At 42.4% G+C, this 12,582-nt stretch overlaps 1 protein-coding gene across 1 annotated transcript; it reads right to left on the bottom strand.

The window, feature by feature from the left end:
* Nucleotides 1-8,348: 8,348 nt before the first annotated feature.
* On the bottom strand, nucleotides 8,349-11,948 carry LOC4330300 (probable methyltransferase PMT15). Its single transcript, XM_015768178.3, has 6 exons — nucleotides 11,131-11,948; nucleotides 10,036-10,246; nucleotides 9,651-9,939; nucleotides 9,181-9,573; nucleotides 8,924-9,001; nucleotides 8,349-8,839 (listed from the first exon to the last, which is right to left on the bottom strand). Exons 1-6 carry the CDS (start codon nucleotides 11,875-11,877, stop codon nucleotides 8,617-8,619), a joined length of 1,941 nt encoding a protein of 646 aa, XP_015623664.1. The 5' UTR covers nucleotides 11,878-11,948; the 3' UTR covers nucleotides 8,349-8,616.
* Nucleotides 11,949-12,582: the final 634 nt, after the last annotated feature.

Here is a 12,582-nt window from a genome sequence, read left to right on the forward strand (position 1 = left end):
GCTCTTAGACGCATTGATGGTTTAGGTGCGTTTGTTTGAATATAAAAAAATAATCTTCTCATTTTTCATGCGCACGTATTTTAAACGGTTAAATGGTACACCTTTTTATAAAAGATTATATTAATGTGATTTTCAATTTTAATGTAATTAATATTTAATTAATTATGTAGTAATAATTTATCTTGTTCCATCTCCTTAATCTTCTGTTCCTCTCCTCTCAAGTATAGAGTCAGACGGTCAAAGTCAGAACGATGTGAGAAGTCCCTATGCTGGTTATGGGTTGGTCAAACTACTCTACTGAACACAACTACGCAGCACATATATATATATATATATATATATATATATATATATATATATATATATATATATATATATATATATATATATATATATATATATATATATATATATATATATATATATATATATATATATATATATATATATATATATATATATATATATATATATATATATATATATATATATATATATATATATATATATATATATATATATATATATATATATATATATATACACACGTGTACGTATATATGCGTGCTTTGCACCACACACGACCATAGCATATAACGGTATAAAAAGCGTGTTTTTCACGGGTAGTTGAATCAATAATATGATTACTTATTTGTAACGTAACCTATTAGTGATATCGTACTACCTCCATCCCCTAATATAAGCATATTCACTATTTTTTTATAACGTTTGACCACTCATCTTATTTAAAAAATTTATGCAAATATAAAAAAACAAAAAGTTGTACTTAAAGTATTTAAGATAATAAAGTAAGTCACAAATAAAATAAATAATAATTTCATTTTTTTAATAAGACGAGTGGTCAAACTGTGTAAGTAAAATATTAAAATCCCTTATATTAGGAGACGTAGTGATTATATAACTATTCCTAACAATAAATCATTTTAGATACATTACTCCCTCCTCCAGTGAGTTCTATAATTTTTACAATGATGCATTCTCCAAAACATATCTTTGATTATATTTTTCATTATAATATATATAATAAAAAATATTTACAATAACTTATAAAATAATTAATATGATCAATTGATTAACTTTTGACCCACGGTATTTCATGTATAAGAAAAATGAGAGGGAAATGGTTAAGATGGAGAAAAGGGACAGACTCACAGACATATGTAGTTCAGGTGAAGCTTCGTCTCTCCTGTTGGTAGGCGACCATATGTAGACACAAGGAGTCGATAAATGGCGTTTTGACCATAAAGTTCAGATGGATTCACGTAAAACGCAAGAGTCGTTTGACCATCATATATACGAAGAAGAAAAGCTAAAGTACTATAGCCCCTGGCTGCGAACCTGAAGCTGCAACTTGCAAATCTGCATGTCCGAGGAGAGACAGGAGCAAGCAAGCTTCTACACTTAGCTGTCTTTTTCCCTGGATGGAGTAGGTCTACTCGGCATCTATACACATCATCACCTATAAAAGTTATGCCCAAGTAAACAGCAAAAACGGGGACATCTTTGGTACACTGAGGCTAGCTGTTGAGTTGGCAAGTTTGGATCTTACAGTTGCTCCGGTGACAGTGTGAGACACGGGCACACACTACAGACGCACAAGTGGCCATATACAACATGCATATATATGCTGATGTCTTAGCTAGCTGAACACAGTCAGTTCAACAGAGCTGTCACTTTTGACTCGTAGCAGAGACAGGCCAGACATCATGCACCATCCGAAAAGTTATTAGTCCAGGCTAGCTAGTTTTCCCATGCTGCACCCAGTTGCAACTTGCTGATGCATGGCTTCATGCACGGCGTGTATGTGTTCTATAGTACATATAACTATGGCACTTTGCACACTGTTGCCATGGCAGTGTCGAATTTTAGCTTACAAGTGACATGATAGAAAAGCAAGAAGCTTACAAGCCATGTCCCAACTGCAAGGTACTTGTGGGCTCATGGTCAGTGCAAGTCGACATTAAACTACGGCAACGAGAGATTGCGATCGATCGGAGCACTCACTCATGCGTTGTTGGGTTTTGTTGCAAGATTCGTCAAAGGGAACCTCGGATATAGGCGCCACGAGCCAATGGCCAGCCTCCAGTCTAAGCATGAAAAACTAATGCAATTTGCAGGGTTGTATATGGTTATTATTTCCTCTGTTTTTTGACTTAAGATCCATTGGATTCTTTCACACATTATCTAGCTCATGCACGTATATCATTGAGCATGGCTACCATGCGGACATTATATATCTTTATCCGGAGCAATGCTCACAGACGAGCGATGACACTTCAGAAATTCAGAAAAACTTCAGATAACGCGGTTGTACACGCATCGGTTAGCAGAGCATAACATGGACAGACTACAGAGTATGCAGCAGAATGCAGAGTCGTAGCAACAGACACGGTTTGATGGATAAGCCATCGATCCTTGTGGTTAAACTTCTCCAAGTTGTCAAAATGACAAGTTGGCTTTGCACTGGCACGTTTCGACCTGGAGAACCTTTGGCATCTTCTGAACCTCGTTTATGGAGTACTTGGACTCTTGGAGGCGACGCCCTGTGTACGAAGCTAAGATCGTCACCTTTCTGGAGTAGTGTACTACTGAGTGCGGTTGTGCGAAGGTTGCGAGATTGCATGTTCCTGGAGGAATTGACTTAGACACGGATCACGGTTGGGTTTGCCGAGAGATTGGTCAAATCAAACCTCGGATGCATGCGAATAATTAACCATGAAACAGCGCAACTTGCATGTCTACTGTAGTTGTATAGGGGAGTAGTGCACTGGTAGTATAGTTAGCACATTAGTTAGTCACGATACTTTACGCAATTTCTAGGATGTTGAGAGAAGATGAAAGAAAAAAAAAGGAAAGATATGCGAAGTGAGTCGTTAGCACTTGATTAATTAATTATTTATTATTTTAAACTTAAATATTGGATAAATATGATTTTTTAAAAAACAAAATTTCCATATAATTTTTTAAAGAAAACACACCGTTTAGTATTTCAGAAAACGTGCGCATTAAAAATGTTTAATAAGAGTCTTCCCAGTCAATCTGCTAATCTCGAACGCTGAGTGAATTAAAATTTTACGTCTCATATTGAATTTTACGTATCAGTGTACTTTTAAATATTAGCAAAATACTCGTCTCCTGTTATGGAATTAAAAGAATCACATCGCTCATTGCAAAGAAGAAATCTATTTTAAATTTTATTGTTTAGTTTTAGAATTAGTTAAAAAAAATATATTTTAGTAATAAAAAATTCAAGCAGGCTCAATTGATTTGTTATTATTGCACAATCGTTTCCCTCCTTTGAAGAGCCGCATCATCGATTAATATCTTAGCGTAATAGAAGAAGGCGCTGTGTTTTTATTTTCGTTTTCTTTTAACTTCAGTAGAACATTTCTCATATTCACAAACCCTGGCTATTTCTAATTCAAATTTCAAACCCTGCACACCTATTTGAAGAGGAGATGAATAATGTGGAAAAGCTAGTTGGCGCGCGCGCGCCGCCAACGCGCATTTTTGGCCCACGCAGCCCGCGCGCTCTCTCTCTCTCTCCTTTTCTTCGCTTCGCTGTTTCTTTCTCTCTTTTTTTTCTTTTTCGTTGGTACCTTTTTTTCGCTGTTTCTTTCTTTTTTTTTTCTTTTTCGTTGTTTCTACCGTATCGTACATAACGTAATTAGTTTAGATTAGTTTTTTTTACTAGTGATTAGTTTACTAGTAATTTTTAAATCTCGAGTTGAAAATTTTTAAACCTCAAGTTGAAAGTTTTCGAATATTTCAAATCTGGATTTGAAAGTTTTCGAATCTCGAGTTGAAAGTTTTCAAATCTCGAGTTAAAAATTTTTAAATCTCAAGTTGAAAGTTTTCAAAATTTTCAAATCTTGACTTGAAAGTTTTCGAATCTGATTTGAAAGTTTTCAAATCTTGAATTGAATTTTTCAAATCCGAGTGGAAAGTTTTTAAAATTTGACTTTAAAATTTAAATCTTAAATCAAAAGTTTTCAAATCTGACTTAAAAATTTTCAATCTGTTGGTAAAAAAATCTCCCGAAATTACTCGTTATTAGTAGTTAAGCAGGTGTTAACTAATAGTACTATAGATAATTAGGGAGGTGCTCGCTGCTGGCGCCCACACGCCAGATAGCAGCCCCCTGAATAATGGGCCCACATGTCAGAATTTAGGGAGTTGGTGGTGTTCCACCACCAGTGGGCTATCCTGAATAGATTAGCTGGGCTGGGATATCGGCCCAATGAAAAGGTCCATTCTATCTGTTCGATAAGGCCCAATTGACCTGAGAAAAGCGGCCCGGCAATTGCCATCCGGCATCCCTGCGTAATTCCGGCGCCGGCGTGCATACTGCCGAAATAACTAGAAGACAGAACATCAACTTGCCAAAGCCAAAAACAGGTTGATTACCGCAGGTAACTATACCAAGGACTGACTGTTGAAATCATTAGCAGGCAGCAGGCTGTGTAGATCTTGGAACACTTGTCACTGCTCCATGCTCCAAACATGCAGCTGTGCAAGCATTTGGACTCTTCTCCGAACTTTCAAAAGGTGCGAGAGCTAGCTTGGGGAAAGTTTCAGATCAGACTTGTCAAGAGGGGGCCGCCTACACTGTCAATGCGTCTGTTTCAAATCAATTCATGTACTCATGTAGGAGTACCTTGCTTCTGGGACCGGTTCTTTTCTGAATCTGTTAGCAGACAATCGTCGGTACGGCCACGAGATCTGTTCTTTTCTACCTCAGCAATTTGGAACCAAATAATTAGTGTCACATTTTCTTGTGATCAAACAAATGAGACCTTTGGAATGCAATAACATTCATCCACGGTGAAAACAGGCCGAGCAAAATCTTCGTTTTGCTGTCAAAATTGCTGCAGCTATTTCCCCCTTTTCATACTCGCTTGGTGCAATTCTTTCACGCATGAATCCATGGTAATTGGCAAAAGCAAGAACAGATGCTAAATGAATACCCATGCCGCGCATGCCGCTATAACTGCACAACGTATAAACTACTCGTGCAGCGGACGAGGAAGCGGACGAGGAAGGCGCGCGAGGCGCGACGACGAGCCAGCCAACGGACGGTGTGATTTGTGACTAGTGAGCAAGAGTCGCTGAAGTCGCCGCTGATAATTGCTAATCTTGTGGGGTATGCTCATATAGAAAATATAAGGATCTTTATGAAAAAGCACGTCCATATTACAAAAATCCCCCCTCAATCGGAGCCGCTCAATCTTAATTGGACGGAGTAGGATCGCTACCAACGATAGCCCTAAATCTGATGGTGTCTAAAACAAATTAACAAATAAACTCAGGACCTTAATGAAAACGCACCAACGAAAGCCATAAATCTGATGGTGTCTAAAAGAAATTACCAAATAAAGTCAGGACCTTAGTGGAAACATACCAAGGATAGCCCTAAATCTGATTGTGTCTAAAAGAAATCTATCTAATAACCTAATGCTGGCTCTTTTGCTAGCTTTCTATTTGTCCACGTGGCGCCTCTTACTTTGAAGAAAAATCATAAATTTAAAAAAGCATCTAACAATCATATGTGAGAAAAAAATCTAGAGAAAAATATCACATAGAGATTCCAGAGCCTTCCAAAACTATCTTCTCGTTCCAATCACACAAACTTCTACTCATTTGTCTTCTATAAATATACTATGCGTACTCGATACTACTCCTATAACTTATAATCTAGAGAAAAAAAAAGTCACATATGGATTTTAGAGGCTGCCAAAACTCTCTTTTCAATCACACGAACTTCTACTCATTTGACTTCTATAAATATACCACGCCTACTCGATACTACTCATATAACTCTAGAATTATATAGTAAACTCAAAATTATTAAGCAAAAAAACAAATATAAAACAATAAATTTACATTAATTTTCCTTCTTTACATATAATATGCATACTCGATACTACTTCTATAACTCTAGAATATAAATTAAAACCAAAATTATTATGAAAAAAAATCAAAATATTAAAAATTTAATAGTTTGTTTATGAAATCTTCAGTTATGGCATAAGGTGCATCTAGAATGACATCGTGCACCCATTTTTACAGCACGAACCATTATCAACATGCGTACTAGAAAATAAAACATTTAAACAAATCATTCTAACTTTTTTCGAGTAAAAAATATGGATATATGATAGAAATAGAAAAAGAAAATATAATACCTAGTCTGCCATCCTATGATCCGGTTTTTCCTAAACTACAAACTATACATTCTGTAGCAGAAAACGAATCTCACAAACTGTTTTTTCTCATTATTTCGCCGCATGTGGCTCGTGCATGCGCATGATTAACAAACTCGTAACAACATGATCTCAACAATCTCTCACCGCAGGTGGTTTAACAAACTCGTTAACCTCTTAGTGACGATCTTTCTCAACTGGTGTGAAAATGAGTGTCCTTATCACATAAAACTACCCTTCAGCCCTTTTAAAAAGCAAAATTATAGGAACTCCTTATATATTCCTTTAAAAATTTGTTAATGAAATAAATATAAGCATAACATCTTACTTTATATTTTTCTCTTTATATATTTAGAATTATTGTGTTATTATATGCTAATTAAACTACAATTTTTTTTAAAAAAAGATGTGCTTCAAAATCTCACAAGAATCCAATAAATATAACAATTTATTTCTTTTTTCATATGTTTTTAAACCTTTACTGAAGAGAAGATTATGCCCCTGAAACATTTATCGATTCCTTATATGCCCCTAATATATTTTTTTATTTACTTATATACACATTAATTTTGATTTTGATCTCTTTCATATACTTGTCGTCAATTGGTCTGACCATTAAATAGGTGTAAAATGCCAGTTTTACATTGGAACGTGTAAGGAATATATGTAGAGGTTTGTGGAATACTTTGCCGTCAATTAGTCATTAGTTGACCATGTCAGTTTAACTTTGAATGTGTAAGGAATATATGTAGAGATTTGTGGAATCTTTTGTTGAAAATATAATTATTTATTATGTGGCCATAATATTCATAAGTTTGTTTCACGAGGAAGTATTATTTTTTGTCGTTATTAAAAATACTTTTCCATGAATAACAAGTATAATAATGTCACAAATATAAATATATAGTCTTATACACTCCCAACAATATGCTCCCTTCATTTTTTAATATATTATATCGTTAACTTTTTAAGAGACGTTTAATCATTTGTCTTATTCAAATCATTTACTTTATTGTGACTTGATTTATCGTCAAATGTTCTTAAAATATGACTTAATTTTTTTATATTTGTATTAAAATTTTTGAATAAGATAAAATATCAAATGTTTATAAAAAATAGATGGCATCATATATTAAAAAACGGAGGTAGTAGTATACAAATTTTCATATTACTTTCATGTCTAAAAACAAATCAAACCTTTCAATAATAATTAAACGGTAAGTAATGAAATGTGCATAGAAAGGATCAAAAGTGATTTAAATCTCATAGGGTCTAAAAGGAGAATATCAAATATGAAAAGGACTCATTTGGAAAACCTCCCTCCGCTGCGCTTGACTACTCAATCGGAACCGCACATCCGTGATCAAACGTCTCATTGATACCCCACACGTTTCGTCGGACTCACCGTCGTCGTTGCGCTCGCCGCCGCTGGTCGATATACCCGCTGAGTCGCCGATATCTCCGGCGCAACCGCCGAGGATACCAAAACGTGGCGGTAACGCTGATCCATCGCTCCGTGCCCCGCCTCTCCCGACTTCCCACAGTGGTTCGGGCCGCCGGCCGCCTTCCCCTAAGCCCTAGCCACCTGACGCACGGCACGGCCGCTGCGAGCCTGCGACGACTGATTTTCCTTATATGCGGGTATTACTTTGCGCGGAATTCAATTGTCAGTGGTCCAACCAAACGACAGGTACAGCAAGAAGCCTCCTCCGCTCGCCGTGGTTCAGTGGTTAGCAGGGGAGAATAATTGAATACATTCTTCGGAGCCTGTTCAGGTACGTAACCTATCTTTCTCCACTAACAGCAGCCTACATTATTGTGAGATTTAAGTAATTAGTACTAGCATGTTGGGCTTGCTGCGTCGGCCATCAATGCTTGCAAATTTATCCTTCTGTTGTCATTTTTGGGTATCCTTATAGCTGTATTTGCTTGACAAATTCCTGTTTCTTGGTTAAAACGAGTGTCGGGAACGTTTTACACATTGGTACATTTTGTTGCTTTACATTCAGTAACTAGTTTATATTCTTTCCTGCATTCAGCACAACCATCTTCCATTGACTCAGATTCATAATCCAGCGTATTCACTAGTACTATTCAGCATCTAATAACAGAACATGTCAATCCTATGCAAAGCGACAACAGTAACTTCTATTTACCACTCGGCACGATTTCGCGATCAAGTTAAAATCTTTGTAATATCCACCCCTTCCCATATTCTGCCCTGTATTACACCTACCAGGCAGTACAAATCTTCTATAGTGCTACAGTCCAAAAGAACATAAAAAAACCTTAACTGAAGAAACGAGCTAGAAATGGCGACCCGATTACGGGAACTTCTCAACAATGTTGTTGCTGCTGGCTTGCAGTAATTCAATTCTTCACACTACTGCTGCTATTGGTCTTGCTCCTTGGCTGTCCAGTACGTCTTGACGACCAGGAGGATCTTCTCCCGGACGAGCGGGCCATCTTCATGGTCGACGATCTGGCTGTCCCACCTCATCCCGTCCGCGGCGCTCTTCACCTTCACCAGCATGTCCACGTCGTCTCTGATGATCACCGTGCCCTCGGGCCTCAGGATCCTGTCCATCTCCAGCAGGATGATATCCATCTCGCACCTGTTACAAAAAGCAGTTTGAAAATTGCCAGCTATCCTCGGTTTGTCCCGAACTGAATGTGATGCAAACTTTTACGTGCATTACCTGTTCTTGTACAAGGTGAAGACCGAGTCCGCATGGATGAGATCGTACGTCCGTGGATAAGTGGACATGCCCTCGCACCTGCACGCAGTGAATGCAGATAGAGATGAGAAGGCGTTGAGCAACAGCCATCAGCCATGGCAGGCACCGACACCCCCGCGCTGCAATCAGTGAGACAGCAGGGGCCATACCCACCATGCATGTGGGCGAGAGCGTACATGGCCATGACAGTACAGAGCAGAGTACTACTACGTACTAACCAGTCCTGGTAGCTTCCAATGAGCCCACGCTCGTAGACCACCCCAAGCGTGGAGGAGTTACCAACGGTAGGGACCATGTTCATGACCCACAAGGGGTCGCTGGCCAATGCCGCGGCGAAACCGCCGAGGCCGGCGTTCATGTCGAGCACATTGCGGTATCGTCCTTTCTGCTCGAACTGATTGATCACCCCCTTGTAGTGCTGAATCCGCTTCCTCCACAGCTCGGTGTCCTGCACAAACGCTTTCGATGTCACGCCCTTGATGCTACCTCTAGATATCCTGGGCGGCACGGCGGTGAGCCGCTGCGGCCATTTCTTCAGCGCGCCACCAGCGACCTCGCTGGCGTCTGAGACCTCCGGGAGCGGCGTCACGCAGGCCTCCATCTTGTCATACCTAAGTATAAATCAATGTTATAGCAACGCGCGCAACCAACACTAGTGAAATAATTCGATGCGGTTCTCTGTGATTACCATGCCGCGTCGGGGTTTTTGTGGGAGCAGAAAGGCGGGGACTTGCGGGAGGCCTTGCAGCTGGCGTGGTTGGCAGGCTTCTGCCAGACAGCGATGTCGCCAGCCTCCTTGATCTTCTTCCAGCAGAGGCTCCTGGCGACGGCTTCGATAGCCTGCTGCTCGGCGTTCAGGTCCTCCTTGGTCCTCTCCCACCCTTTCCAGTACTTCTTCCAGTTGATCGGCGGCCCGGACAGGATCCAGTACCCTCCCGGCCGCAGAACACGGTCAACCTCGATCAGATACAACCCATCTGCACATTGACATGTTCGGTAGTGACCAATGAGAGTGTATTCGGATGAAGAGATCATGAGTGTGTATGGTGATCGGGCAATATGGGATACACTACCGTAGAGGTGCCAGGGGATGAGGCAGCGGGAGCAGTGCGCCATGTCGAAGGCGCGGGCCGGGTAGGTGAGGCGGTTGGAGGCGAGCACGCCGATCATGGCCGGCACGCCGCGCTCCAGCGCGAACTGCACCTGCGCCTCGTGGGAGTCCCGCGGCGCGAAGGACATGGCCAGGATGTCGCGGGACAGCAGATACGCGCCCCAGCTCGCCACCTGCAAGGGACCGGCGCGCCGGACGCCGACGCATTAGCACGTTACATCAGACAGTCAGCAGGTCGACACTTGTGCATGCATCTACGAGTACTGAAATTTCACCTTAACGGCTGTGTTTAGATTGGCCCAAAGTTTTGGAATTTGGTTGAAATTGAAGACGATGTGACTGAAAAGTTGTGTGTGTATGAAAGATTTGATGTGATGGAAAGTTGAAAGTTTGGAAAAAAAAAAACTTTGGAACTAATTTGCTAGTGAAGCCAGTAGGTTTCAGTTTACGCAAGTGCAACTAGACAGGCGCTCTTAGAAATGCAATGCGAATATGATAAAGCATGTATGCAAATAGTAAGCGGTTCTTAACATTACTGCAAAAGAGAAAAGGAAAATCACTATGCATCCGTTGAAAATCAGGTGATGGAATTTTTATCAAGAAACTTTGTAGCACCGACTGACAGTGAAAAAGGACAGCCAGCTTTCCCATTCCATCCATAGTGTCTGGATTGAGCAAAACTTTTTACCAGCGGAGTTTGTTAGCAGGCTGTCAGGCACGAGTACTACCCTTCGTGGCACAATCATGCGAGCGAAAAAATCCCAATCGAACAAGATGCCGAACCGTATCGGAGATTCAGAGATGTTTGTCAATACAGACATACTTAATTGGGAAAAAAGGCATGATTCTGTCGCTCGCAAAAAAGAACAATATATAATGCGGTCTTCCAGACCTCTTTGACCTCCCTGTTGACCATGGGATCTCTCCCCCATTCCCCAATTTGCACTCTTCCAACTAAGATTTAAGCAAGATTTTTCGCAAGGAGCAATGTGAAATGCCAGCGTCAATCGATTTGCTGTAAGTAACGAAGAGGAAGAAAGCTCATTTGAGCACTTACCCCGCAGCCGGTGTCGAGCGCGGTGCGGACGGAGCCGTCGTGGAGCGGGATGAGCTTCCCAATGTCGTCGATGTACGCGTCGGCGCCGTGGGGGAACATGGTCCCGCCGCCTGGGAACCTGAACTTGTCGCCGTCGACGCGAATCCAGTTCTGCACCGCCTTCTCGACGGTGAGCTCCTTGTGCGGCACATTGGCGAACCACGCGACGTCGCGGCTGGCGGGCCACGGGAACGGGTTGCGGTACCCGGAAGGCGCCGGCACGAGGCAGCGCAGCCGCTCCCGCCCCGTGGGGCAGTGCCGCTCCCGGTACACCAGCCGCTCCCGCGGGTACCGCAGCGACCGCTTCACGTCCTCGCACGGGGTGTACTCCGAGTACCTGGCCGGGCACGCCTGGTACCTCCGCGTCGCCGCCGAATCCCCGGACGAGCTGAGCACGGCGCCGTCCGCGGCCGCCGCGTGGTGCGCCGAGAAGTCGAGCGCCTGCCCCTGCCCCGCGGGCGTCCGCTTCCGCGGCCGCGTGGCGGAGCGGGTGGTGGCGGTGGTGGTGGTGGTGCAGGCGACAGCGGTGGCGACGGAGACGGAGGATGGGGAGGCGGAGGGGGAGGAGAAGCCACCGTGCTGCCACGCGCCGAGGAAGTAGGACGCGGAGCAGAGGAGCGCCACGGTGGCGATGGGCAGGAAGGAGGAGGGGCGCCGCGCGGCGGCGGGGGAGATGTTCAGCTTGGTGGCCGCCGGGCGGACCCCCATGCCGACAGACAGCCTCAGCTCCGCTTCAGCTCCCCGGAGCGTGTGCTGTCTATGGCGCGGGCCGTGCAGTCGTGCACTGCGCTCTGTGGTGTGGGGTTTTAGGTGGCGAGGCGGGGGGGACACACTGTCACGCTGCCCACACCACACCGGTTGTGTGAATTGATGTGTTTGATTTTTTGGTCATCAACGGTGGACCGACCGTGCTTACGTTGAACTGCTTTGGGATTTGCGCATAGGGAACTTAGGGAAGGTCATTACGTTGGGGAAAATTACTTGACGGTTTGACTACTCCTAGAGTCCTTGTGCTTAGCGTGGCTGCGTGGTGTGGTGGGAGTATTCCGAGTACTTGTGTTTTTTAGCTTTTGGCAGCGCCGGAATACTAGTATAGCTTCTTGTTACTAGATTGAGCTTTTCTTTACTGCAGACATGTTAAGCCCGTGAAGCACTGGATCTCAATGCTCATGTGATTCCCTGCAAGTTTGAGAACCTTTTGTGAATCGGCATTTGTCTCTACTCTCTAGTATCCTAGCCAAGGAGGTACGCATCAGTTGTAGAAGGGCGACGCCAGCATGGAAACATTCGCTGATATGAGGTAGTAGTATAGTAGCAAAATTACGGGACCTCGTGCTAATCTCTCTCTGTTAGTAGTACTTACGAATCTAGCGATTATAGTATATATTTTTTCAGAGGGATCTTCCGGTTTTA

The sequence above is a fragment of the Oryza sativa genome, chromosome 2, assembly GCF_034140825.1.
Source record: "Oryza sativa Japonica Group chromosome 2, ASM3414082v1".
NCBI lineage: Eukaryota > Viridiplantae > Streptophyta > Magnoliopsida > Poales > Poaceae > Oryza > Oryza sativa.